This window comes from Penicillium waksmanii (assembly GCF_028829765.1).
Source record: "Penicillium waksmanii strain IBT 27052 chromosome Unknown utg000001l:1.0-4852451.0:1.0-4856178.0, whole genome shotgun sequence".
In the NCBI taxonomy this organism is placed as follows: domain Eukaryota; kingdom Fungi; phylum Ascomycota; class Eurotiomycetes; order Eurotiales; family Aspergillaceae; genus Penicillium; species Penicillium waksmanii.
The window spans coordinates 376,025-401,391 of NW_026643248.1; the positions used below are offsets into that span (position 1 = coordinate 376,025).

At 47.8% G+C, this 25,367-nt stretch overlaps 12 protein-coding genes across 12 annotated transcripts; 6 read left to right on the forward strand and 6 right to left on the reverse strand.

Moving 5' to 3' along the window:
* Positions 1-104: 104 nt before the first annotated feature.
* N7481_000129 (putative MFS alpha-glucoside transporter) lies at positions 105-1,996 on the forward strand (the record flags this gene model as incomplete). Its single annotated transcript, XM_057259348.1, has 9 exons — positions 105-115; positions 169-242; positions 297-620; positions 672-795; positions 853-894; positions 948-988; positions 1,039-1,763; positions 1,814-1,893; positions 1,975-1,996. 9 exons carry the CDS (start codon positions 105-107, stop codon positions 1,994-1,996), a joined length of 1,443 nt encoding a protein of 480 aa, XP_057127180.1.
* A 548-nt stretch (positions 1,997-2,544) lies between these two features.
* N7481_000130 (uncharacterized protein) lies at positions 2,545-4,077 on the reverse strand (the record flags this gene model as incomplete). The annotated part of the gene is made up of 3 exons (XM_057259349.1): positions 2,545-2,997; positions 3,054-3,248; positions 3,322-4,077. 3 exons carry the CDS (start codon positions 4,075-4,077, stop codon positions 2,545-2,547), a joined length of 1,404 nt encoding a protein of 467 aa, XP_057127181.1.
* Positions 4,078-4,475: 398 nt separating this feature from the next.
* On the forward strand, positions 4,476-5,110 carry N7481_000131 (2,4'-dihydroxyacetophenone dioxygenase family protein; the record flags this gene model as incomplete). Its single annotated transcript, XM_057259350.1, has 2 exons — positions 4,476-4,869; positions 4,926-5,110. Coding segments are annotated over 2 exons (579 nt in total), but the record flags the coding sequence as incomplete, so codon positions are not given.
* Positions 5,111-5,503: 393 nt separating this feature from the next.
* Positions 5,504-7,314, reverse strand: N7481_000132 (uncharacterized protein; the record flags this gene model as incomplete). Its single annotated transcript, XM_057259351.1, has 5 exons — positions 5,504-5,971; positions 6,030-6,163; positions 6,223-6,672; positions 6,728-6,942; positions 6,992-7,314. 5 exons carry the CDS (start codon positions 7,312-7,314, stop codon positions 5,504-5,506), a joined length of 1,590 nt encoding a protein of 529 aa, XP_057127183.1.
* Positions 7,315-8,323: 1,009 nt separating this feature from the next.
* Positions 8,324-9,430, forward strand: N7481_000133 (fungal specific transcription factor domain-containing protein; the record flags this gene model as incomplete). Its single annotated transcript, XM_057259352.1, has 1 exon — positions 8,324-9,430. The coding sequence occupies one exon, from the start codon at positions 8,324-8,326 to the stop codon at positions 9,428-9,430; it is 1,107 nt and encodes a 368-aa protein (XP_057127184.1).
* A 320-nt stretch (positions 9,431-9,750) lies between these two features.
* Positions 9,751-10,334, reverse strand: N7481_000134 (uncharacterized protein; the record flags this gene model as incomplete). Its single annotated transcript, XM_057259353.1, has 3 exons — positions 9,751-9,933; positions 9,994-10,268; positions 10,328-10,334. 3 exons carry the CDS (start codon positions 10,332-10,334, stop codon positions 9,751-9,753), a joined length of 465 nt encoding a protein of 154 aa, XP_057127185.1.
* A 2,658-nt stretch (positions 10,335-12,992) lies between these two features.
* On the forward strand, positions 12,993-14,355 carry N7481_000135 (uncharacterized protein; the record flags this gene model as incomplete). Its single annotated transcript, XM_057259354.1, has 3 exons — positions 12,993-13,599; positions 13,662-13,793; positions 13,847-14,355. 3 exons carry the CDS (start codon positions 12,993-12,995, stop codon positions 14,353-14,355), a joined length of 1,248 nt encoding a protein of 415 aa, XP_057127186.1.
* Positions 14,356-14,925: 570 nt separating this feature from the next.
* On the reverse strand, positions 14,926-16,857 carry N7481_000136 (Zn(II)2Cys6 transcription factor; the record flags this gene model as incomplete). The annotated part of the gene is made up of 1 exon (XM_057259355.1): positions 14,926-16,857. One exon carries the CDS (start codon positions 16,855-16,857, stop codon positions 14,926-14,928), a length of 1,932 nt encoding a protein of 643 aa, XP_057127187.1.
* A 478-nt stretch (positions 16,858-17,335) lies between these two features.
* On the forward strand, positions 17,336-18,252 carry N7481_000137 (RTA1 domain-containing protein; the record flags this gene model as incomplete). Its single annotated transcript, XM_057259356.1, has 3 exons — positions 17,336-17,539; positions 17,598-17,692; positions 17,742-18,252. The coding sequence occupies 3 exons, from the start codon at positions 17,336-17,338 to the stop codon at positions 18,250-18,252; spliced, it is 810 nt and encodes a 269-aa protein (XP_057127188.1).
* Positions 18,253-18,499: 247 nt separating this feature from the next.
* On the reverse strand, positions 18,500-18,945 carry N7481_000138 (EthD domain-containing protein; the record flags this gene model as incomplete). Its single annotated transcript, XM_057259357.1, has 2 exons — positions 18,500-18,736; positions 18,787-18,945. The coding sequence occupies 2 exons, from the start codon at positions 18,943-18,945 to the stop codon at positions 18,500-18,502; spliced, it is 396 nt and encodes a 131-aa protein (XP_057127189.1).
* A 1,031-nt stretch (positions 18,946-19,976) lies between these two features.
* N7481_000139 (GMC family oxidoreductase) lies at positions 19,977-22,052 on the forward strand (the record flags this gene model as incomplete). Its single annotated transcript, XM_057259358.1, has 5 exons — positions 19,977-20,374; positions 20,430-20,459; positions 20,518-21,388; positions 21,441-21,942; positions 22,003-22,052. The coding sequence occupies 5 exons, from the start codon at positions 19,977-19,979 to the stop codon at positions 22,050-22,052; spliced, it is 1,851 nt and encodes a 616-aa protein (XP_057127190.1).
* A 357-nt stretch (positions 22,053-22,409) lies between these two features.
* On the reverse strand, positions 22,410-24,995 carry N7481_000140 (uncharacterized protein; the record flags this gene model as incomplete). The annotated part of the gene is made up of 6 exons (XM_057259359.1): positions 22,410-23,355; positions 23,407-23,576; positions 23,642-23,851; positions 23,911-24,365; positions 24,426-24,819; positions 24,891-24,995. The coding sequence occupies 6 exons, from the start codon at positions 24,993-24,995 to the stop codon at positions 22,410-22,412; spliced, it is 2,280 nt and encodes a 759-aa protein (XP_057127191.1).
* Between the last annotated feature and the right edge of the window lie 372 nt (positions 24,996-25,367).

The window sequence follows — 25,367 nt, forward strand, 5'->3', positions numbered from 1 at the left end:
CGGGGAAATCTCCACGCTGTGCCTCCGTCGTTATTTAATGGGTCAATCTGCCACTCATACAGAGCAGGAAGAATGCAACTGCAAAAAAGCGAGTACTCTAGAGAATGACAGACGGGTCAGTAATCCCCTCTTTCCTGGTATCTTTCTGGTGACTGACTTGGATATCAGAATTGACTACGCGGTCATCAACCCCGACCAGAAATGGCGCATGCTGTGCAAGCAGTGGCGCTTCGTACTATGGGGTATGTGAGCGCACGCACAGATGGTAATCGGGAATGCACTAACCATTTGGCTAGCCCTCTGGATATCAAGCGGCGTGACAATGCAGGGCTTTGATATAGTCGCTGGAGGTCAGCTTGCTGCACTTCCCGCTTTTCAGAAACAATTCGGTTTACTCCAGCCAACTGGAGGCTATCTCATTCCCGCTCATTATCTCGCAGCTTGGAACTCCATTGCCCCTGCATGTGAAGTGGCGTCCACATTTGTCTTTGCCCCGCTCCTAGAGAAGTACGGACGCAGGCCTGGCATTGTTGTGGCTATTATGATATCTATCGCAGGGGTTATTCTCCAGCAACTTGCCACAAACTGGCGCGTACATCTGGCTGGCCGAGGTGTCAATGGTAAGGTGGCAGCTTGAACCTTCACTTCACCCAATGTTGATTTCCGACTAGGAATTGCCATTGGCATGATGTTCACTATCTCTCCTCTCTGGATTGGGGAAACATGCCGACCAGAATTACGAGGCTTTTTTCTCTGCTTTTTCAATACTAGCATTGTTTTTGGCCAGTTCGCAATGTCAGTGCCTTAGCTCCACCACTACTCCCACTATGTTTGCTACTAATTACTACACAGTGTCGTGGTTTCAAAAGGAAGCAGCCATATTGACGGGAAATGGCAAGTCCTCAAATGGCGCTGGCTACTAACCTTGAGCTGATGAGTTTATTTAGGCAATGGTGGCTCCCCATAGTCGCAATGTATATTTTCCCGCGTAGGTATAGGATCCGCTTGCTCTATTTCTTTGGCTTACAATACAACTAGTCATTCTTGCGGTAGGTTGGTCCTTCTTCCCGGAGTCGCCATACTGGTTAGTCAGAAATGGAAGGTCGGTTGAAGCCAAGAAAGCTCTCCGGAGAGTATACGGGTTCAAAGACGACACCTTCTATGATGTCGAGGTCCGAAGAATGGAGGAAGAGGTTCGAATGGCGACAAATATCCAAGGAACAGCAGAAGGACCAAGGCAGATACTCATGGGAATTGATATATCGGCAGAATTCGAGTGCTTGCGAGGCACAAACCGTAAGCGAACCTTAACCGCTATCTTCGCTGCCAGCGGCCAGCAGATGATTGGTGCAACATTTGTTATTGGATATGCAACCTATTTTCTTGAACTTATTGGAGTCAAAGACTACTTTGATGCCTCGGTTGTTCTCTACATCGTCATGTTGCTGTCAAGTGTCGCAGCCTTTCCTCTAACGGAGATACTGGGCCGTCGAACTTTAATCGTCTGGCCACAATTTGCTCTATGTTTTATGCTTCTGGTCATTGGAATAATGGGGTGCGTTCCCGATCAGACCAAAGCCAGTTGGGTCATTGTTGTCTTCATTTATCTTTGGGCCATTATATTTCAATTCTCCATTGGAGCCACAGGCTTTGTGTTGGCATCGGAAATCGCTACCATGCGACTTCGTGGTGCCACACAAGGTTTGATCACTATTTCGAATGCAGTCTGGGGTCTCATTATGCAGTTTACAATCCCATACATGGTAAGCTGTGACCTTGCTTGACGCCCCTCGTCTACTAACAAAATCTTCAGATCAACCCCGACGCAGGTAACCTCGGTGGTAAAGTAGGTTTTATTTTTTTCGCCACCGGTATTGTTGCTGCAATCGGAGGGTGGATTCTTTATCCTGAAACTAAGGTAGAGCTCAACTTGCCCTCCTTGAACCCATGTTACTGACTATCATTCCTACTCAGGGAGCCTCATTTGAAAGGCTAGATGAACTATATATGTTGAAGGTAGCACCGCGGCACTTCAAAAGTATGATAGTCAGCGTGGGGTCAGCAGTGGAGGATAGGAATTTGAAGGGTCAGAGCCTGACTTGCTGAGGGGGGCTTCAAGATAACTTCATCACACTGACAGCTTAATACATATATGAGCCAGTCTGTCCTGAACATGGAAGGTCCGCAATTTAACCACCAAGGAGTTGTTCTGTGCCCACTTTTATTTTGGCATAGATAGAATGCCATTTCCCATCGTCATTATATCCCAAAGGAATCTGAAGCAGTTAGGCTAACTGCTTAGTGATGTAGGACCCTTATGTAGGGATAGTATTTAGACCTACTATCCTTACTGCTCTCTTCCTTCCTACGCGAACTACTGATAATTATTTATCATATATCTTTTCAATATTTCTTTCACTCATAGTTTTCTTCGATTTACTAATATTTTTTTTAACTATAGCTAGTATTCTTTTAGAGACAGAACGCCGCGATGTTACGCACCCTGTGGCAAACAGAACTTAAATAAAAACACTATATGGAGCATCAAAGCCTCCCCTCCACAAACCCATCTTGAACCTGTTCAACGAATGGCTGGCTCGTTTTGTTTATAGCGACCTTGAGAATTGAAACGATCTCCTCAAGTTCACCATCGGTCACAGTGTAAGGAGGGCAAACCAGAATGTGATCGACCTGATATTCTCCAGTATGTCCAAGATTTCCCAGAATATTTAAACCGAGATTGAGACTGTTCTTGACAACCTGCGAGCAGAAATTGGCTTTGATCGGGAATGGTGTCTTCCGATCCTTATCAAGAACAAACTCGACTCCCCAAAACAGCCCACGTCCCCGGATATCGCCGACTAGAGGATGAGGGCCAATCTCCTTGCGAAGAAGTGCCTCTAACTTGTCGCCCATGATTCTAGACCTGTGAATCAGATTGTCACGCTTAATAATTTTCTGAGCTGCGATAGCAGCGGCACATGCTAGTGGATGAGCCTGGACTTTGTTAGCTTGGGCTTGGTGGGATCAATGTTTCGCCCACAAAAACATACCTGGAATGTGTGGCCATGGGCGAGACCTCCAGAGCCAGCGGAAAGAGCATCGAAAATCTTTTGATGTAACAAAACTCCAGATAGAGGGACGAAACCTGCACCGAGGGCTTTGCCAATAGTTTGGATATCCGGACCTCGAATCCCTTCTTGCTCCCACGCATGCATGGTGCCAGTTTTTCCCATTCCACAAATGATCTGTCGTAGGTCAGTTAAACCATTCTTTAAGTTATCATGTACGCAGCGAACGAGGAGAAAAATGAACACGTACCTCATCTAGGATTAACAGAACCTCGTATTTATCGCATATCTCTCGAATGGCTTTGAAATACCCCGGAACTGCCGGTAAACAGCCAAGAGTGGTGCCACTAACAGTTTCGGCAATGAACCCAGCTACACGATTCGGACCGACTCTCAAGATCTCATTTTCAAACTGCTGCGCTAGCCGTTGAACAAAAGCCTCATCCGACTCATTGGCCTTCTTCATCCGGTAGGCGTAGCAAGGGTCAACAAACGAAACATTCGATGACATAAAATCCTGATAGAACTCCCTGCGCGATTCATGACCGGAGACACACAGAGCGCCAATGGTATTGCCGTGATAGCTCTGTTTCCGCCCAATAAAATGAGTTCGCTTTGGCTGGCCTCTCTCATGCCAATACTGCACGGCGAGTTTCAATGCAGCATCGGTAGCTTCACTTCCAGAGTTGACAAAGATAGCCTTTGACAAGCCACCCGGCTTATCAGCAAGTAGAATGTCAGCTAATTCCTCCGTAGCGGCATTGGTGTACGGGGAGCCCGAATAAACGTAAGCGATGTCGTCGCGGAGATGGTTCGTGATGGCCTCGAAAACCTCCGGCTGTGAATGACCAAGGCATGATACGGACGGACCGCAGCTTGCATCAATTACTCTTTTGCCATTCTCGAGAATCAAGCTGATTCCATCACCTTTGACGATTTTCGAGGGTCTCTCAGAGAAAGTCCGATGAAGGATGTGAGAGCGAGCAACAAATTCATCGGTAGACATGTTGATGAAGGGATGACTCGAACTTATCACTTATCAATCGACTGCAGAATTTGGTATCTCAAGGGACTCTTATATCGCGACATTTCTGTGGTTCCTACTAGTCGCCGACATGATGCGGAGAAGCCGAGCCGCCCTTGACGCCGGGCGCGTGGGTACGCGGTGGGGAAGGTGACTTTTCTCCAACACCGTCCCAAGGACCAGAATTAATTCCGAATCCATCGGGTTCGCCGCCCTTGACGCTCATGACGCCCGTTGGAGATGATCCGGGGATGGCCGGACAGGCGAATATAAATGAAGGGATGTCGGTGATGGCTTTCTCCCGTCACGATACGTTTCTTCTTCAACAATCACGAAAGCAATGACCGGTATGAAGTCCAAACACTTGGCAGTGCCCAGGTGGGCACAGAATACTAAACTCACATATTGACAATGGATCAGGAAAATCAAACAATATGGAAAAGGGCGATGGCTCTACAGAGGCATACCGCGGCCCCAAACTACCAAATGTCCCAGAAGATCTGGTGGTGACGGGTGTTCTCGACCTAGAATGCGACGAGCGCTTATGGGTTCCCCAAGCCAAGGATGTTTGGTTCCGACCGCTCTGTTTTAATGTGTCGCAAGGGTATTTTGTCAACATTCTGCGCGTTCGAAAGAGTGGCATTCTTTCCCGCCATCGACATACAGGCCCCGTGCATGCCACAGTGCTACGGGGCCGCTGGCATTACCTCGAACACGATTGGTGGGCCGAGGAGGGCGGTTATGCCTTTGAGCCTCCTGGTGATATCCATACCCGTAAGTAATGAGTTCTTTGAAGTATCTGAGAAAACCTTGCTAAGTAGATGTTTCAGTGGAGGTGCCAGAAGGTGTGAATGAGATGGTCACTCTTTTCCATGTGACAGGCGCGTACATCTACGTCGATCGTGATGGAGTAGCCCTTGGCATCGAAGATGTTTTCAGCAAGCTGCAGGCAGCAAGAAAGCATTATGAGGAGGTTGGGCTAGGTGCTGCGTTTGCGGACCAGTTTGTCAGATAATTGCAATCTGTAAATAGTGAAAATGAGAACATTAAGTAAATTTCGAACAATTAACACCACTGACATTGGAATATTATGTCCAGCTCTCGCTTTCAATTATTTCCATAGGTTGGATAAATCTCCATCCGACGCGGAAATCTGCGCACCTCTCGGGTTACCACCCATCTAGTTTAAAGGAGCACGTAGGCACTAATAAATACTAATATTATTCAAGCAGTATCAGAGAATATTCTAAAAATTGGGAAGATATCAGCATCTAGGCAAGGTCTACGAATCACCAGGATCCCTCGTCTCGTTACTTTGAGACTACTGTACAACTGACTATAGAATGGGATAGATTTTCTCCGCTCGCACTAGAGCTAATTCCTTAATTCCAATTGGCTATCTCAAAATTTATTGTTTCTTAAACGATGCAGGATCCTTATCGCAATCCTTCGCCTCGTACTCGCCAAACTCCTGGCCTTCCTTTCCTGTGATGGCATCTCCATCTAAGCCGATGTCTTCGCTCGGCATTCTAGGTCCAAGGTACTTCCCTTTCTTGCTGAACACATAGATAAGAAGCACGATACTAGTGAGACCAATGGAAACAACCGAGATATAGTTCATGTTCTCTTTAGTCACCGGCAGCTCTGTCGGGATGCATGAGATAACATCAAGGAAAATAACCCAGGCCACTGCCAGAAAATTGACGACTGGACCAAATCGTCCTAGAGAGAAGGGTCTTTCAGGAAGGACATTGTCTCGACCTCGCCACAGCAGAATTGCTTGTGGAAGAGCGCATGACGTCTGCAAAAAGATAACAGCTGCGCCAACCATGGCTGAGAAGGCAGTGGATGAACCTAAGAAGATGAGGCCATAGAGCTGAGAAGTATCGGATTAGGTTATGCCAAAAAGAACAAACAAAGTGGAGGTTTCATACCGAGATAACAGTTCCAGAAAGCAGCAGCGCATTGAGTGGTATCTGGAAGATGGGATCAATCTTCGACCAGACTTTACTGAATGGTAGCATGTTGTCGCGAGAAACGGCCCAGAGCGTCCTCGAACATGTGGTTCCTAATTGAATTTGATTAATTTTGCTTTTCAAAAGAGAAAGGTAGGTGCAGCTAGCTAACCATTGGCGACACTGCAACCGAAGAAACAGATTGCGAAAAGTGCTAGGAGAACAGAAGAGGCACTCTTCGACTGTGTACTTTGATAGTAAATTTCAATCAAAGGAAGGCCAGATGGAGTATTCAAGACCGCATCGACATCAGTAATTGCATTCATGCAAGCACACGCAAAAGGAAATGCGGTTACCAGTCCAATAAGGATAGGATACAAGATTATTTTGGGTGCGTTTTGAGCGGGATTGCGAATCTCTTCACATAGATGGGCTCCACAGTCAGTGCCGAGGAATGCATAGACGGCGTTGCTGACAGCCAGCATGAAAGCAAAGCCATTACTAGGCCAGCCCGTTTCGTTGGTTGTGTCGGCAAATGTCCATTCAGCTGGGGCATGGTTATTTCTGCTACAGACGAACAGAGTTATTGTTGTGGCGGTCAGGGTAGAGAATGCGAGGATGACTGTTTGCAATTCATTAGCAAGGTGAGAGTTATAGAGGGAAGGATCGTTGCTTACAGTTGAAGCGGTTGAACAATGGGAGAAGCTGGGAGCCGAAAGTGTTCAATGCCACAGCAAGCCAGACAATGCCGAGATAGACAAGCCATTCGTGCCAGTTCTGGCTTTGATACTCTGGGTACCACAGGTAGGCAATTGATAGGATCAAGGATGCTATGAAATTGCATGCTGCCGCGCTAGCCAGCCACCACCCAAGGATGCTCAGCCAACCATTCCTGCGTACCGGTTAGCTTCACGTTGGTTCAGGAACCTGAGAATTCTCACATATATGAGGCAAATGCTCGATATTTGTCTGAAGCAAGGAAGAACGCCCAATAGTACTGAGCGCCAGCGACAGGATACGCGGAAGCCAGCTCTGCAACCCCAGCTGACAAAATAAATGTCATGAGGGCGGCGACAGGAATTGACCATAGTGTCCCTGCTGCTGATGCTTCTTTAATGGAGATGCCCATTGACGATCCAGTCCCGGACCAGGTGCATGTCAGACTAAACGAAAGCGCAACTAGACTGAATACCGAGAACTGTCTCGGCATTTCGCGCTTGTAGCCACGAGCCTCAAGCTCCCGGTCATCTTCGAATTGGTGCATATTGGAAATTTCGCAGACGCTTCCGACGTTGCGTTCAGGTCAAATAATTTCCGGGGCCATAGCTCATAAATAGAGCAGAATTGATGACAGCCATGGCTAAGGCTACTTCCAGTCCCCTGGTGAGCAATTGGTACCCCGGTGACAAGATAAGCAGCTTGGCAGAAAACCCACAAAACCCACAAAGAAGATGCTAGATCCGGGGACGATGAAGGGAAATATCTCCAATCATGTCTTCTCTCATTGGATGGATCCTCTGCGCTGTTGGCGCTCGACCTCCGATTGGTCTCCACACAAAATATTAAGCGGCAAATACCGCTCTCCCCCGCACGGGGTTGATAATGTGTGACTCCTGTCTATCCCCATGATGCTCTCGATGCATATCTCCGCTGTTAGCGCCAGCCTGGTATTTGATCTCCCTGACTCGGACTCGGACTCTCTCGAACCTGGCCTGTGTGGTGTGAGTAGTCATGTCGGAGCAAGACGTATCATCTCTTCGGCCGCCCGTGCCGCGGCGGGTCATCAAGAAGCGAGGGACCACCCGAGAACGGACGGGGTGTCTGACCTGTCGTCAACGGTATATACCCCAGTCGAATCGAATGGAACTTGCGAAAGTGTCTAACTTGCCGTTTAGGAAAAAAACGATGTGATCTAGGTTATCCTGTGTGCAGAGAATGCGTTCGATTGAACTATAAATGCAAATGGGAAGAGCCGAGATCCGTTGCGCAGGATAAGCAGAACGTCAAGTCAGTGGTGCCATCTGAGGACAAATCAAACAGTCCATTTCGACTGTTCAATAACCCAGATCCAGTTTTATTCTGGGTTGATGAACATGCCGACTGCACGTCCCCGTCGAGCCGCCGGCACTTCCTCCGATATTACACACAGACCTTCACGCATCTTCTAACGACCAACATTGAGAACAATTCTTTCTTATCTGGTAAGTGATCAGCATTCTATCTCTTGTGGCGCCGGCTCCTAATGCCAAATCCTAGTATTTCTGCCGATGGCCATGCACAGCCCACCCTTGCTAAACACGCTGATCGCGTGGTCCTCCGCACACCTGTCACTGAGGGACCACTCCTTTCAGCAAGTGGCGATTCAGAACCGATGTGGAGCACTGAGTGGTCTCCGCGGTGCCCTCGAATCAGACCCCACGAATATTGAGGCCAATCTCGCCATGTCCTTAGTCCTGTGCTCATTGGAGAGCATCATGTCAGATAATGGAGCCGCCTGGTATCAGCATCTAGTCGGCGCTGCCGGTGTTATTTCAGCCAACACATCCACAGCAGTCCTTAAAGGTTCATCCACTACGGAGTTACTGAAGCCATTCGAAGATGCACATTCGGGGCGCTGGCTGCTTCGGAACTTTGCCTATCGGGATATTGTCATGGCCGTCGCGCGCGACCAAGCACCGCTGTTGAGTTCGCATCATTTTCTTCGACTCGACGAGCCTAGACTGCCAGACTCGCATTTTGGTCTTGCATCGGAGATCCTCGAAATAATTTCGAAAATAACTGCGCTGAATGAAGAGATCAAGAACATTACCTCGGGAGTACAAATTGTGGCCGACAACGATTTCGCATTCGATCATAACACAAACAGTGTTCACGAGGAACTCGAACGAGCTGAAATCCTGACCAGATTTTCGTCACTCGAAAGCAGACTGAATCTTTGGGCATGTCCCGCATCCGCAGATACCTCATTAAGATTATTAGCGGAGACTTATCGAAGCTCGGCACTCTTACACCTCTACCGCTCGCAACGAAGAGCATTCCCACTCCAAGCAGTAGGTCTTTCATCAAAAGCAACAGCCCAAGCTGCGGCCATTGTCGAGAGTATCGAGCAAATGCCAACTCGAAGTTTACCCGAATGCACTTTGCTCTTCCCGATATTCCTCGCGGGAGGGGAGGCAACGGACGAATCACATATCAAGATCATTCGGGATAGGATGCTCGACATGATTGAGTCGCGCGGATTTAGAAATGTGCAAGTAGCGTTATCAGTCTTGGAGAAGCTTTGGCGCTTAAGAATTGCGCGGAAATCATCTAGCTCGTCCGTGAGTGTTGATTGGCTTGATATTGTACAACAAGATGGGATTGAACTGTCTTTATCGTGAGTACGATCTTGGCACTCACGGCCTCATAGAAATCAAAGAATGAACCTTTTCAAGTAAAGATACGCCCATATGAATAAGAATAAGGTATTTACCGACAAATAAAAAAAAGAAATCGCTAGATTTTTGAAAACTGCAGGTCGCGCCATCGGGGTATCGGGCCCCGGGGGAGGCTTAAACCCCCCGGCCCACCTGGGCAACTCTCGCGCGAACCACCTGGATTATTTCGTCGTACAACCACCTGAATTTGTCGCTCCCAGTCAGACACCTAGAGCGTCGAAGGCTCATTGAGTTCTGTCTGGCTGATTGGGCTGCTGCCCGGCTCAAACGAGCCTCTTGAGCAGAACACGGAGGACCTTGTCCTGCTTGGCGATGTCGCGGTGGAACATTTTGCCGGCCTTGGTGTATTTGGAGAGCTCCTTCTTGTTGCGGAAAATGCGAGGCTTTTCCGCAGTCTCCCAGCATTCGAGTAGATCGATAATGCTGACGTAGACACTCGCCAAAGCCTTTCATACAAAGCCTTAGCGCGCCATCAAGTAGTAGCTACTGGATAGTGATGATATTACCTTTTTGCATTTGTTGATCGAGCCTAGGCTGTCATCCAAGCCCAGCTTGGCGCACATCTGCTGCCATGTAGCGAGGCTGGCGGCCCAGTGGCCGATGAGGCGATCGTATTCGTAGTTCCAGCACTCGCGCCAGTTTCTTCTCCAGGTACGGGAGCCAAACTTCCAGTGTCGTTGCGCTCCCAGGCGCTTGAATTCGTCGCTGACTTTGGCGTTGGGACTGTAATTGAAGTTGGGGAATTTGGCGAACCACCCCGCCTGGGGCCCGGCCAGGCGGACTTGGATAAGTATTGATTAGTAGGGTAACCATGAAGACCAAAGCCTTGCGATAACTTACTAAACATGGTGTTGAAGATGATATGGAGAAATTCAAATTGTAGGGTAGCGGTTCGGGTTGGAGGAAGGTAAAGGAGAAGGAAGAGGAAAGAGGAAAGTGGGAGGTCCAGTGTTGCCCATTTACAAGGAAGCATAACTGGCCAAGAACAGGACCGGATATTGCCATGAAGTCCTTTAAGCTACGAATCTTTCTGAAAGAATAGGACAATTTATTTCAAGAGGAATAATACAATGGCCTCTATTGAACGCTACGGATACTAGTTTCACTCTTTGCAACAGATTCACAGATAGCTATGATGTATTACCGATCTATGGTTCTGCAAGCATCAGGTTACGTTACCCAGCTTGCAGTCTTGCAGAATATGCTTGTAGCATGTTTCCCTAGGAATTGTAAGGCTCTTTCTTTGTTTCTGAATGGTGATAAATGTCGCCAGATTGTCGCCAGGATGTGTCTCTCGCACTGAATATGTCCATTCTCAGGGATTGCTAGCATAGTATTGACGAGATGGATTCTGACTCAGATATAGACTCGATAAATAACTATCTAGTATTTTTGCTATTGTTCTAATCTCTCTGCCTCTTCCTCTTCAAGTATCTAGGTACTCGCGATTCATGTTTCGCATCGCCGCCGCAGTGCGCCAATCCCCAAATCTTTCTTTATAAATTGGTCTCATTTCCTCCCATTTCAGCTTTGGGGTTACAAGTCTGTGGATAAAGCTTGGGCCAAATCTACGCTCATCTGGTGTTCTTTCGATCCTGTTTTCATGGTTAGACACTGGAGTAGCGCCTCTTGATGAATTGAGATCGGTTGATCGAGCCTCGTGTGGCAAGCCTTCTTGGCGCAATAAAGGGTCTTCGGTGGTTGGATCTTCAACGTTGCTGAGATTGTATGAAACAGGTTTTCTTCCCCATATAGCGCTGCGGAGGGTCCTTCCAGGTTCCGATGATGGTTTCAAGGCTGGACCGTATTCGGATGGTCTAGTGGCATCATCGCCTTGTTCGCCATTGTGCAATCCTGGAGACTCCTTTTCGTATCTACGACCAGCCGAAAACTCAACAGTAGGCTCTGCTCTCTGTATAATTCTTCTCTGCGCCGCTAGTCGCTGAGTCTCTTCGGTTTCCCGATCGTTCTCTTTATTCAAGTTGTCAGCCCAGGCCTGCCGCAATGCGAGACTTATATGAAGCGAGAACGACCAAGATCCATGTGATGGTACCTACCGTTATATTCGAAGGCTCGCTTTGGGGGCAAGGAACCTTTCAGGAATAAAGATCCGACTTCAGGCTTCATCTTTTCTACGATCTTTTCAATCCGTATTTCCGACAGAATCGAACTGTCTGGAGTCACTGGTGCCTTCACAGGCGGTTAGGATCAGAGAAATCTGAGTCAGTTGAGCAAACATACATCGCATTCCATCTGTAAAAACCTTCAAAATTCCAAGATCCAGGGAATACAAACGAGGGTGTACCAGCAACCTGGAACCTTCCAAGGGTTATGCCCAGGTGGTTTGTTTACGAGGTCGCCAACAAGGATCTGTAATTCTACAGAGAACAGTGGTACTCCGTACAAGTTGAACTGTGACGGTTTAGCACGCAGTTTTCCCGTGAGATTCGTTTGCTTCCTCCAGGTCTTCAGTATATACCCTGTCAAACCTGCCAGGATTCGACCCAACCCAGGTTTTCTGATTGGTTGCAATCAACAGGATTTGCTATTCCCATGCAGTAGCGCGGGGGCAGGAATGCCCATTGGCTCCTCCATTTTGGACCTGTAGACTTTCTTCGTTGGCGGAGCAAAGGTTGGAAAAATGGGCAAACAGGCGAAATACTAATGTGGCTGGGAAAATGATAATAATATTTTTGCGAGTGGATCAAGAGGTGTAGTGATCGAAGTCGGGTCGTGATGGATATGACTCGGAGATTTAGTAAATGCTGTTGATCCTGGTTGTGGTGTTTTGACTTGGTGTTGTCAAACATAATCCTCTTGCATTCTGCATATGTACTCTCGAGTTCGAGATAATCATGGTTTTTTAATCATTCATCCCAAGTAGTAGGTATTCAAGTACTTCAAGTTGTACGAGGTAGTCATACTGCAGATCGATAGCCCACCACTAGTATTCACCATCTACAAGAGCTGCAATAAAGGCCCACCAGTTTCTAGGGGATAGTACTAGCTTTCCTACTATTCGACATTGAAAATTGGCTCATGAAAAGTGCTAAAGAAAGACACTACTCGTACCTAGTAACTAGTGAATCGTAAGTGTTGAGTCCATGGTACTAATAGTTAGATATCCTGTACAGTCATGTATCTAGTACTAGCACTAAGCACTACTCTGAATTGTTATTGAGTTATCCTAGCAGAAACACTGGGTCAATTGCGACTATCATGATGTATGGATCACCATAGTGTATCCGAGTCCTGGGTATACAAGTACTAGTACTAACATTGCGGGTCACCTGGTCAAACGGCAGTGAATGCACAACTTCAGGTGGACTTGAAAACCTGCAGGTACCCATCAACATCAACTCTCGCTTCTGTTGATTTTCCCACTTCCCACTCCCCACTTCTCTTGACGCTCTACATGAGATAAATAACTTGAAGCTTGCAACCAGATCCTTCCTCTCCAATTCCTTGCCTCACTTTCTCACACCAGTTCGATTCAGCAGGGCAAATGGAGACTGTTATTCCTGATAGCGATGAAATGGCAAGCAGCCAACAACCACACCCACAGAGCATAACCGGACGGAGTATTTCGCTTGACTGTGCACCACGATTTGGAACATGCGACTGGGATTTGTTTGTCCCACCCAAGGAGTCCAGTATCAGCAGCCCAGACACCATCGAGAGAGCCCTTCAGACAATTTGCCAGTTCATCGACGAGAGCCAAATTATCGTCGAAGAAAAGAAGAGCTTTGTTCTTCAAGATCCCGCCGCCGATACCTGGGGAAGCTGGGCAAACAAGGCAATCAGCTTCAACACCAAAAAGGATGGCCCAGCAGTCGTCCCCGTTGGGATGAATAAAGAGAACCCGAGCGAGCGCCCAAATTGGATTCAAACCATCATCGGCCTCCGACGCGGTGTTTTCAAACGCTGTCCATGTGAAATTGGCCCAGCCCACTACAAAGGTCGTCTGGGTGACTACATCGCGACAGTCACTAGGGATGAGTACAAATGTCTGGAAGGGTACTGCAGCTGTGAGATACCGACCCACTCGGATTGGCAGGACGAACTGTATGCGACCGAAAAGAAGCGAGAGATCGTCGAGTTTTTCAAGCCGGGTATGTTTCGTTTCCTCTCCAGGTGGTCGCTCCCTTTCGCCCGATACTGATCAATGTTGAAGCGCTCGAGAAGTTCTTGGAACTTGAGGTCGATCTGCAACACCGCGAAGAAGAGATCAAAGAATATCTTAACGGTGAGGCCAGATTGTATCCGAAAGGCTTTTCACTCATGAAAAGAGAATATGAAGATTCGAGTACGTATGCGGATTTGCAGCACGGCGACATTCTAACTGACATTTCATCTCAGAGCCAGATGGTACAAATAAGAAACCTCGCATACAGTCAGCCTTGCTTCGTCCAAAATCATCGCAAAGCCACCTCAGCACAGACGAGATCCCAGTTGTCGCCAATGTGGGAGAATCCGAGACTTTAGACGGGCTATGCACTTTCCGCCCAAATGCGACAGGAGCAGAATCCTCGGGATCGACACCGACTGAGAGTGGCGCCACGAAGGAACCATCCGCCGGTTCTGCCATCTTGCACCCCCCTGGAGCATCCACTGTCTTACCCCAGGATTCAGTCCTCCCAGAAAGACCCCCCACCCCAGTTTCGACCGCCGGGTGCCGCATTAAGAGAACTCCGAAGGAAAGACAGGAGGCTCCCAAGTTCATTTCCGACTACGTGAGACAGGGATATTCATATGATCAGATACGAGAACCGTACCGGCATGAATTCGGCGTCTGGCGTAGTTCTTCAGCACTGTACAATCACTCCCTTGGGAATCGCAAGAGATATGCGGGGCAAATCATGCATTGAGATCTTATTCGATCAGGCGGGAGAATAATGCGGTGAGATTGTGTGAAGAATACGGGTTGCATATGCCCAAGGCCTGGTCCATATTAAAATGTTGCCGTGTACAGCCATCGGTTGGTATGTACTAGTAGCTATTATCTGTATACGCAGGGAGAACCTATGTGGTTAAAGAAAAGTTCTATTCATAATACCAAATTCTACTCATTGTACCTTTAAACGCTCTCCACAGGTAAATTTGATGTTAATGCCGGTTATTTTCCCACTAGAACTACTAGTATTTTCCAGACGCTGGTGAGGGTTTAGTGCAGCTCCTTGTACGGAGTACATAGAGCTGATCTGCACTATAATCAATACCGTATTTGGATACCTACTAGGTACCTGAGATGAATGGTCAACAGATCATCTCAAAAAGACTCAGAAAGTAGAAAACTTGTTTGAAAATGCCGAGCCCAAACAACACAACCATGTCACTTGTCTAAGACCCTGAGCCTTTCACAGTCCCCAATAAAATCAAACCTTCGCTCAGAATTATACATGATAGCTAATACAAGCAGCGAGGCAGGCACAGAATCTTCATGAACCAGCTTCCGAGGCATTACTCAACGTTGCCTTGAACATGGTGATTTGTTTGTCGAGTCGCGCGAGGATATCGGCCGTATCCCTGTGCGATGTTGCTTTTGCAGCTGTATCTCGCAACAGCTTTGCATTCTGTATACGGTCGTCCATTGTGTGATTCTGTCCATCGGTTCGGGCTTGCCTCCCGTCCGAAAGGGCAGGCTTCTTTGATATTTGAGTCGAATAGGTGTCGTTCAAATTTTGACATGACCAATAGCATAGCCCGGCACAAACATTGCGCAAGGCCAACGGCGCGAGGTCGACTAGAGAGTGCTGCTTGCCATCTTCGTCGCTGATGGTGTGTAGATCGATCCAGTGACATATGGAAATGGTGTTGTTCAAAGCACGTAGGCTTTCATATTTCACACGTGCTGCAGTTATGTCTGCTCGTAAGTTCGCACTGTCTCGGATGCCAAAGTCGGATACAGCGCACTCAACTTGCATCAAACAATTGATTTCTAATGCCCATAGTACAGCCCGATGGAGTTGAATGTGTCTCTGCATTTCAGTGGGGTAATCCTCATTCTTATCCTGAGTTGCCAGTACCCCGAGACTTTCTTCATGCCTCCGTAAATGCGGAGGACAGGTTTGATTCCTCCAGTGATAGATTTGTTCATATAAGTCATGCACATCGTTGGGCTCAACACCAGAACGTTTTGCCGATTCACTGCACAGTCGCTGCAGAAGTTTTCGAGCAATGACTGCAAGTTCAAGGACGGCGTCGAGAAAGTCACTAACCTCGTGCGGAGGCAAATTGCCATTTTCGCTTTTGTTCTTGTCGGGAATTAGAGAGATCTGCTTTCGATCCAAACAGTGAAAGGCATCAAGGCCATAGACGTGCCAGTAAAGAAGCACGCGTCGCTCCCGAGCTCTCGCCAGCGACACCATTGAGCCAGAACTCGTGGAAACACGATCTTGGATACGAGACTGTAACGTCATCAAGACCAGCGATTCATGCTTTAAAAACAGCCTTCCCAGATTTGAATGAAGAGGCGGAGTATCAGTGTCATCATACTCGAAATTAACCATGAGCGCCAGCGCTTCGAGATCATCGAGTCTAATTGAACCATCATCGGAAGCGATGCTCCGAGCACCGAGATATGCCTCTCGGAAATCGCGAGCAAATCGCTGCTGAATATTCCACCTATCGGGAACTGCAGTGAAGGGCATACCGCGACAGGCTACAGCGGAGGCGAGAACATGGCTGGCCCGTCCGTTGCGGTAGTCTTCCCAGAAGGCGTCTTCCAGGAGAATCGGCAACCATGGTGCTGCGAACTTAAAGTAGCAATTTATTGCAGCAGTAAAAGCGGTATTCGAATCTGTAACGCCGTCTGGCCAAGAGGATATTTCCGTCGATTGCTGAGCTTGTTGTTCGCTCAGGCCAGAAAGGCCTTCATCAATATTACTAGTATTACTAATAGTAACACCAACACCCTGATCGTCGGCAAGCCATCTTGCTTCTCCGTTGTCGTCCATGAAAACTTGATCCAGAAAGAAGATGTTGTCACGGCTCAGAGTAAGAAAATTTTCATCGAACATAATATCTGGATAATGTATCGAAGTGGACTGGTCATATTCCTGCAGCTGGAGAGGTTCTGGTTGAGATGTTGAAGCAAAGGGAGTGGCTTCTGGGTTATCACCGCGTGGTAGTATGCCATCTCCATCACCTAAATTTAGGCCCGTCTTACCTCCGCGGGCAGTTTCGCGAGCACGCGAAGGGGTACGTGTCTCCGTCGGATCATCCAAACGACAAGGACTTTGACGTAAGGCACACTGTGAACATGAGGTATGTCCCTCTTTTGCACGCAGTGACCGATCGCATTTGATCTTTCGCCCGTGGCAAAAGTTGCAGGATTCTCGCGGCAGTCCTCGTTTGAGTCGTACTGGCATTTTTAGGATGTCCCGGATTTTCTCCGTCAATCTTGAACGCTGGGGGCATAGTCTGACGGCGATTGCAATTGACTCAAGGATGGAAAGTACATATTATTTTCCGGGGACGGGACTTTCGCGGTGATTGTACGGTAGAAACCTCAGGTTGGATGAGTCCCCGAGTCGAAAGCGGTCAAATGCATAATGTTTACTAATTGTGCACGCAGTGGGGTGACGCTGATTGGCCACAGTCCCCTCTCGTGCAACAATTATACTGTTGTAGTAGTTGACTAGCGGGTATAACGCGGCCATTTCGCGGACATTCTGCCAACACGTATAACTCGACAAATAGAAAGATATACTAGGTGAAGAACCTGAATCTGGCTGCCTGATCTGATCAAAGAATCTCCGTTGCATCATTTACTTTAATACTATATTTGCCGGTCACTCTCAATCACAATGTTCAAACGAAATTGTCGATTATCTTCAAGTTCTCATCATGGCCGAGTCAGCTGATTTCTATGGTTATCTACCCAGCAAGCCGGCGGCTCTTTTTGGGACTGTCTACTTTGGCATTTTAATGCTTGCATGCATCATTCAGATTATCTTCGGAAAATATAAGCACTACTGGATGATAACCCTTGCCCTTGCCGCTGTGGGAGAGGCCATCGGATGGGGAGGGCGACTCTGGGCTCATTACGATGTATGCCAGGTTAATTCAACGCCTCGTACGTGAGTATTTGCTGCTAACTCTATTCCAGCCAGCCAACTGGATGCCGTTCATGATCCAAATCTGCAGTCTTATCGTCAGCCCAGTGTTCATTTCCGCCGCAGGCTATATCCTTTTCTGTAAAATGTGAGTACAGTGAACAAAGCCATGAAATTGTATCGCTAATCAGAGGCAGTTTGGAAAATACCGGAGACAGACTCTTCCATATCCCTCCCAAGTTCTTCTGGATTGCTTTTATCATCCTGGATATCATCTCATTGGCCATTCAAACTGTCGGGGGAGTCTTGGTATCAAGCGCACAGAATTACGACCAACTCAATCACGGGTCAAATATCATGCGGTCTGGCATTATTTTTCAATTCAGCAATACCGTTCTTTTTGTGGCCTTGATGTTGGGAACAGCTTTCAGGCTGCGCGCGAAGGGAATCCGGCTATTGTCGATAACAGGGTGGCCGGTCCTGGTGGCTATGTGGGGTTCGACACTGATGGTGCTTGTTCGCAATGCATACCGCATCGCCGAGTTATCAGGAGGATGGAGGGGTCATTTGATGCGCACTGAGTGGTATCTTGTGGCTTTGGACATGGTGCCAATGGCCATAGCAGTGGGGGCGTTTATTGTGTTCAGTCCATCTCTCTTTTTCTATTCAGAAAAACAGGGAAGAGAGAAAGAGCGCACGATCGTCTAATTTTATCTGATTGTCAGTGTTCGCGAGTGGGTTTCTTAAATAACAATTGCCGAGAACTGGAAATGGCAGCCTCAAACTCCTGTTCCTAAAGAAAGGCTCGTGGTGTGTGATGAATCTGCAATCGCTTTATTGTCTTCATAAACATAGAGCTATGCAGATCCCAAGAGACCCACCGTCTAATGGGACGTATTATTGAATCCATGTTTGACTCTTAAAAAGGTGGCACTATCATTCTTTCAGTAGCATCCTAAGCTTTATAGATAACCTCAGGGTTGCCAACGAGCATCATTCGCTGCGCGATATTTGGACCAGCACAGAAGCGCGGCTCATCGTTAGTTGCCCAATCGAGGAATTCAGGATCACTGAAAACCGCCTTAGCCCCTTCAGCGGAGTCAAATGTCAACGAAGCGACTCCATCCCATCCCGAATGTGGCAGTCCAAGTGCGGTCTCGCCATCAGCTCGTGCAGTGGGGTCATCATGGTACTGGGGGAATCGGTTAATATTTTGGAACGTTTTGAGGGGTTGGTGCATACCTGTTCATATCTAGTACAATGCTTCTTCACGATGTCAAATTCAAGAAATTTCTTCGCGTGAGGGCCCCGCCAGTAGTCGTCAAATTCTTGTTTTGTGAGGTCCTCCTTTCGCTTGGCGAAGACGAGGAGTTGGACAGGTACGGTGGGAGGCGTCGTCATTGTGACTTGCAATTGTCGTTAAGTATTAAAAATTGAGTCGAAAAGGGCAGATCAAGACGGAAAAATATATAAGTTATTGACAAAGAAAAAGGTAGATTAGGCTGGGATGAATGACACTTCCGAATGCAACTCCTTCTTTTAACACTAGCCACGTAGGTGAGGGGCATTTTGACCCCGCTTCACCACGGGAAGACAATGAGGACCATTAATTCATTTGGTTCTATTGGACTTGCTCAATTGAAGGATCAATCGTATATCGAAGATTGGGGTTTCAATCCAGGCTTTCCATCTGGATTTATTTTAGGTTAATTCGGGATTATTTGGTAATTAAAGGTAATATCCGACTCCAATGACTATTTACTAGTAATAGTCAATTGCTCCGGAAGATGGAACTCAATTAGATATACTAGACCTGTCATGACTAGTTATACTCGTACTGGAGTATGCCATGCAAGTCTTATGCAGGGATACCTAGTTCGCGCAGATGGATCCGACGTGCATAAAGTCGACTAGTTTGCAGCCTGAGGCCTCGAAAACATATGGATCAACCTTGGAAGTACCAATGCTATACAGAGTCTTAAATACCAAACAGCGATAGTGTACTACATAGTAGTACTACTATTATTGTGGTAATAGTAATTTTCATCTATGCGAGTGTTACGGCATATCAAATACAGAGCGTGCGGTTATTACCAGTCCTACCAATAGCACCCATTTCCTCAAAGCTAACCGTGATGAATTCTAAATATCGTCAATATGTCCTACTATCTCGTAATATACCAGTACTAGATATATTACTATTTACACTATGCTGTTTATACTATACTATACTGGTTTTAGTCAATTCTGTCTAAATAAACCTTGGAAACTCCGTCTGGCCGTGTTGAGAAGGAGCCATCCATCCACCACCACCACCGCGCCTTCCCTGCCAAAAGCCCCCCAGGCCAAACTCGCCTTTCCGACTTGAACCTCACTTTCTTCATCCTTCATCCTTTCCTTCTTAATGCTTAATACCTCTCAACTTCATTCCAATGCTTTTCACCGTTCTTCTTCGCTTGACTACCTTTCTGGTGTTTGCCGGTCTCCTCGGCCTCACCCAGTCTCCCAACGAGTCTCGATATCGTAATTCTTTCCGAACATGGCCTCCCTGGGACTCGACCTTCGACTATGTCGTGGTCGGTGGTGGAACTGCAGGTATCACCATTGGCTCCCGTCTCGCTCAAAAAGGCTTCACTGTCGCGGTACTTGAGGCAGGCGACTATTACGAGTCCACCCATCCGACTTCTCGTGTGCCTGGGGCTGCCTCCATTGGCATCGGTGCCGATCTCAAAACGGCAACCAACATTGATTGGAAATTTGTCGCGGAGCGAGTGCCGGGTGCAAGCAGTCGTAACATTCATTATGCCCGAGGGAAATGTGTGGGAGGATCGTACGTCTGTTGAATTCGGTCATGATCACTAGATTCGCTAATGGGTTCTCTCAAGCTCCGCCATTAATTACATGATTTACCACCGGTAAGTTCTCTCCTCTCTCGTCAATTGCACCCTGAGTAAAGGCTGACAATGAAAACAGCCCCCCTCGTGGTGCGATGGATAAGTGGGCAGAAGCTGTCAATGACCCCAGCTATCGGTTTGACAACGTCCTTCCTTTCTACCAGAAGACTGCAAGATTCACAGAGCCGGATCCCCAGTCAGGAAATTCGAACACTCCATACAACAAGTCTGCCTTCTGGGAGAGCGGCTCGCCGTTGCATGTTTCATTTCCCCGATATGCAATGCCCTTCTCCAGATGGGTCAGCAAGGGTCTGATGGCAATGGGTGTTCCCGAGGCAGAAGACTTCAACAGCGGTACACTGATGGGCCATCAATTTACCATGATGACAATCCGCCCGTATGATCAAACCAGAAGCAGTTCAGAGGCCGCCTTCCTCCTGTACGATAACCATGTGGAGAAGATGACTATTTATCAAAATACATTGGCCAAGAGGATCTTGTTTGACGAGCACAAGCGGGCCATCGGGGTCAGGGCTAGTCAGTGGTGGGACTTCACCGTCAAGGCAAGAAAAGAAGTAATCATCTCAGCTGGTGCTTTTCAGTCCCCGCAGCTTTTGATGGTTTCGGGTATCGGTCCCGCAAAGACACTTCAGGAACACAGTATTCCAGTGATTGCAAATATACCGGGTGTTGGTCAGAACATGTGGGATCATGTCTTCTTCGGTCCATCCTACCAGGTCAAAGTCAGCACTTTCAGCATGCTGGCACAAAGCACATTCTGGTTTGCGGAGCAACTTACCAGTTACGGTATCTTTCACAATGGCATGTTGACAAACCCATCAACGGATTATCTGGCATTTGAAAAGATCCCCTCCCCATGGCGAGCTTCTCTGTCCGTCAAAGCGGAGCGCGATCTCTCCTGGTTCCCTGATGACTGGCCCGAGGTTGAGGTAAGTTAAATACTTTCCATCACTCAAGTAGTCTAGGCTAACTTTAAATTAGTACCTTGCAGCATCTGCCTATGTCGGAAATTTCTCCGACCCCTACAAGCAGCAACCCGAATGGCCCAATCAGTATGGTACCATTATCGGATCCCTTACTGCTCCAACATCCAGGGGAAATATGACAATTCGCTCCGCCAGTATGACCGACCTCCCAGTCATTAATCCGAATTGGTTGAGCACGGAAGCGGATCAGCAACTGGCAATTTCGGCGTACAGACGTATCCGAGATACCTTCCAACACCCCGCGATGAAAGAAGTGCTTGTGGGACAAGAATATTTCCCTGGAGTGAAGCATCAAAGCGATGCAGAACTACTCAGTATCATCAGAAAAACAGCGATGACAATCTTCCACGCCTCTTGCACATGCAAAATGGGCACCCCAGATGATCCTTACGCCGTTGTCGACAACCGGGCCCGAGTCATCGGATTTCCGAACCTGCGAGTCGTCGACGCCAGCGCGTTCCCAATTTTGCCGCCGGGCCATCCTCAGTCAACTGTTTGTATGTATTCCCCTCCCTTCTCGCTCAGGGCACTGATCATACTAGTACTGACCTTCCCAGATATGTTAGCAGAGAAGATCGCAGACGATGTCATCAACAACTCCCAATGAGGATGGATCTGGACTTTTAAACATTATTTCAATCACAGATCGGCGTGAAGCAAAAGCTTAAGTAAAAGTTACAACAAATATATATCTAGAAGATCGGGTAAAGGGGAAAAAGCGCTCTGGTATATATTATCATCCATGTATTCTAACAACGTTTCACATTCTTCACAATCATCAAAATTTCAAAATCACCACGCCTCCTCTAAATACATCTGATTCAACGTATCAAACATATTATAATCACTCGGTAAACAATCCGGCTCAAAAGCAAATCCCAAATTCTGAGCAAAAAGCTCATCAGAGCTTACCAAATTCGAAAAATCAGGACCATTGACACCGACGCCGACACCGACACCGGCATCAAAACCAGTAACGGGGGGGTCTATTCTCATTCTGAGTCAGGAAAATAGAATGTGCCTCGGTGGCGGAGGGAAGTTGTTGATGTTCAAGATGAAAAGAAAGGGGATTTTGGAGATGCATGGCATTCTTATTATCGAAGGCGGCATCAAAGGTATCCAAGGGAGGCACATTCGTGTCGAAGGGTATATTCGCATCGGCGATTTGAGTCGCCGCTTCATAGGCTGCAATATCACATTCCTTCGGTGGGGAGGGAACATGATCCGAGCCGAAGCGCTGCGTGTAAACTTTTTCCAAATTCCGACCTATTCGCTTGGCGATATTCCAGGACGTTGACAATTCTCGTAGAACTTGCATACACAGGCCCACTGCTACGTGTGGGGATAAATTGCGGTTGGATCCTGTGGCTTCTTCGGCCGTGCAGGCGTCGGGACTGTAATTGGAATTGGCGTTGGTTTTTGTTGTGGTGGGTGATTTGTTTTCCATTGTGCAGCAGTTTTCGATTATAATTAAGGCGGCGGATAAAGTGCAGTATGTCGCTGTGATGGGACTCATTTTGAAACTGCCGAATGTGTGGCGGTACTTTTGGATTATGAGGCACATTGCGCGGATAGAGGAACTACAGCTTGCGAGGGCTTTTGTGGTTCGGGAGTGGTCGGGGTTTGGTTTTTCTTCTTGGGATTCGCCGCGGTTGGCGCTGGTCATGTTCTCTGTTTTCGCATTCGCGTTGGAGGAGGAGGGCTTGTTCATGAAGGGGCCGCAGAGGAGGATGAATATTGTGTGGTAGACCATGAGCATTGTGTAGGCGTGTGGGAACTTGGATGGGCCAGATGATCGGTCGATTTTTATTTCCGAGGGGAGATCGTAGTACCATGTTTTTAGTTCGAGGACGCAGGAATCGAAGAAGGCGGACCGCTGATGGGCATGAAGGAGGGGCCTAGGTGACCAGCTAGGATGGGTTAGAGCCTGGTTCATACCGACTTTTGCTAATCACACTTACAGTGAGTGGAGGATCTTCTCGAGAATTCGGCAAAGGTCAATCATCGCTTGGTGCAGTTTAGCGACGTCTCTTTGGGAGTAAGCCCGTAGTTGACCGTTGCCCTTGGCTGAAGGTAAGACTGTGGTGGTTGCACACTGTAGGTACGGCTTGTTCACAACACCTTGCGAGTCCTGTGGGATGATTAGATCTATGAGTCGGAATGGAGGAGGGATATTGAGGAGAGGGAGTATCATACCAGCAGGGTACAGACTCTACCAGCATAACTCGCAGAAAGCTTATCATGGCAATACAAAGACCAATAGATCTGCCTTCTCAATTCGATCTCGATGGGCGAGAGGGATACAGCCCCGGCCAAAACGGCCGGATCCATATTTAAACCCATGTCCAGAGCAAGACGATTAGCCATGCCTTGATGGAGCCAGCCAGCTGCATCCGAACCCGTTGCCTGGGGAGGATCAAGTCAGCGATCGGCACTCATGAGACTCGCATTCTATAGTAACGTACGATGTAAAACATGCCCATGATAGCCAATGACTGAATGGTAGTGATTTTGGGCCATCTCAAATCATTCTGTATTAATTTCTCTGCTTTGCAGATGAACATCCTCCCCGCCGTGTTGGGATCATTGGGATCGGTCCGAACGTCGAGTCGATCACAATACCGAGAGCCCACCGCGAGGATACAGGTCAGTAATAAAGGGCTGAAGTATCGCCCGCCAGTGGCCATACTCTCTCGGAAGATGGTTTCGTTTAGCATCTGAAACCATGGCTGTTCCCATTCAAAGTATAGGTCGATGAGATGCGCTTGAAGTTCATCTGATAGCCAGGTTTCGTCTGGTGGAGAGAGTTCGCCAGCCACTTCGTATCGACAAGTTGCGGCAGGTTCTGGGCATTCCGGTGTGTTGCTAGAGCATCCCGTACATGATGGATCTGTTGAATATGCCTCTTCGACCGGAGAGTCTATATGCCAATATCAGCTCAGCATTGGCTGACGATCGGAAAGGACTTTGGTATATTTACCATTTGCCGAAGAACGGAAGAGAAGTCTTCCACTGGTAGGACCAAAATATCTAACCTCGCCATCCTGGTCAAAGTTCAATGATTCGTCCAGGGTTAAAGCTCCATCAAAAGTACCACACAAGTCCTCGACGTTACAATTTGAGCCAGCGGATGCCCACTCCGGCTCAGTTGATTGATGTTGATTCGAAATCTCATCCTCGGCCATCAGTTGGGCGACTGAGGCTTCTGGATCAATACCATGCGAGTGCAATACACGCTCCAGTAGCTCAATCCGATTCCGTAGCATCACCACATATGCCTTAGGCGCGGGCTGTCTCCCGTCCTCGGCGGTCGAGTACTGGCAGCGGATTCCGCGATCCAGACATCGGGAGCAGGAGGGCCTATTGCCATCGCACTAGCGAGGAGGTCAGTTATTTGGACTATATCGGAGGCCATATACATTCGGGTGGTGGTGATGACGCATACCTTGGCTCTTCGTCGACGGCATTCCTCGCAGGCGCGTGAGGTATACTTCCTAGCGGGCCGTTTACGTCGAGCACTGGGATCTTCTGCAGGTGTTGCGGAAGACATTCAAGCACCAATGTAAATCGGTGAGCAGTTGAGGATGATAATTGCTACCAGTTTGGCTGTAGCCTTCTTTGAAAGTGATAGATTCAGATAGAGGGCGGTCTTGGATATTACAAAGCAGGCAAAGCTGGAGCGGGTCGACACCTGACGATTGAGGCGGCTATCGCTTCGAGTAATATGGGACCAATGACCTATTTGGGAACAGTTCATCCAATGTTACTAAGTAGCTAACCGGGCTCTATAACATAGAAGGATGTCTTTCTGATCTATCCATGTATATTACCAGGTGATTCTTAGTATTCGTGGGGAGGACCTTTGATATGAAGATGCATTCTTCCAGTTCGGATCACGTGACCACCCGGGAGCCCACCTGGA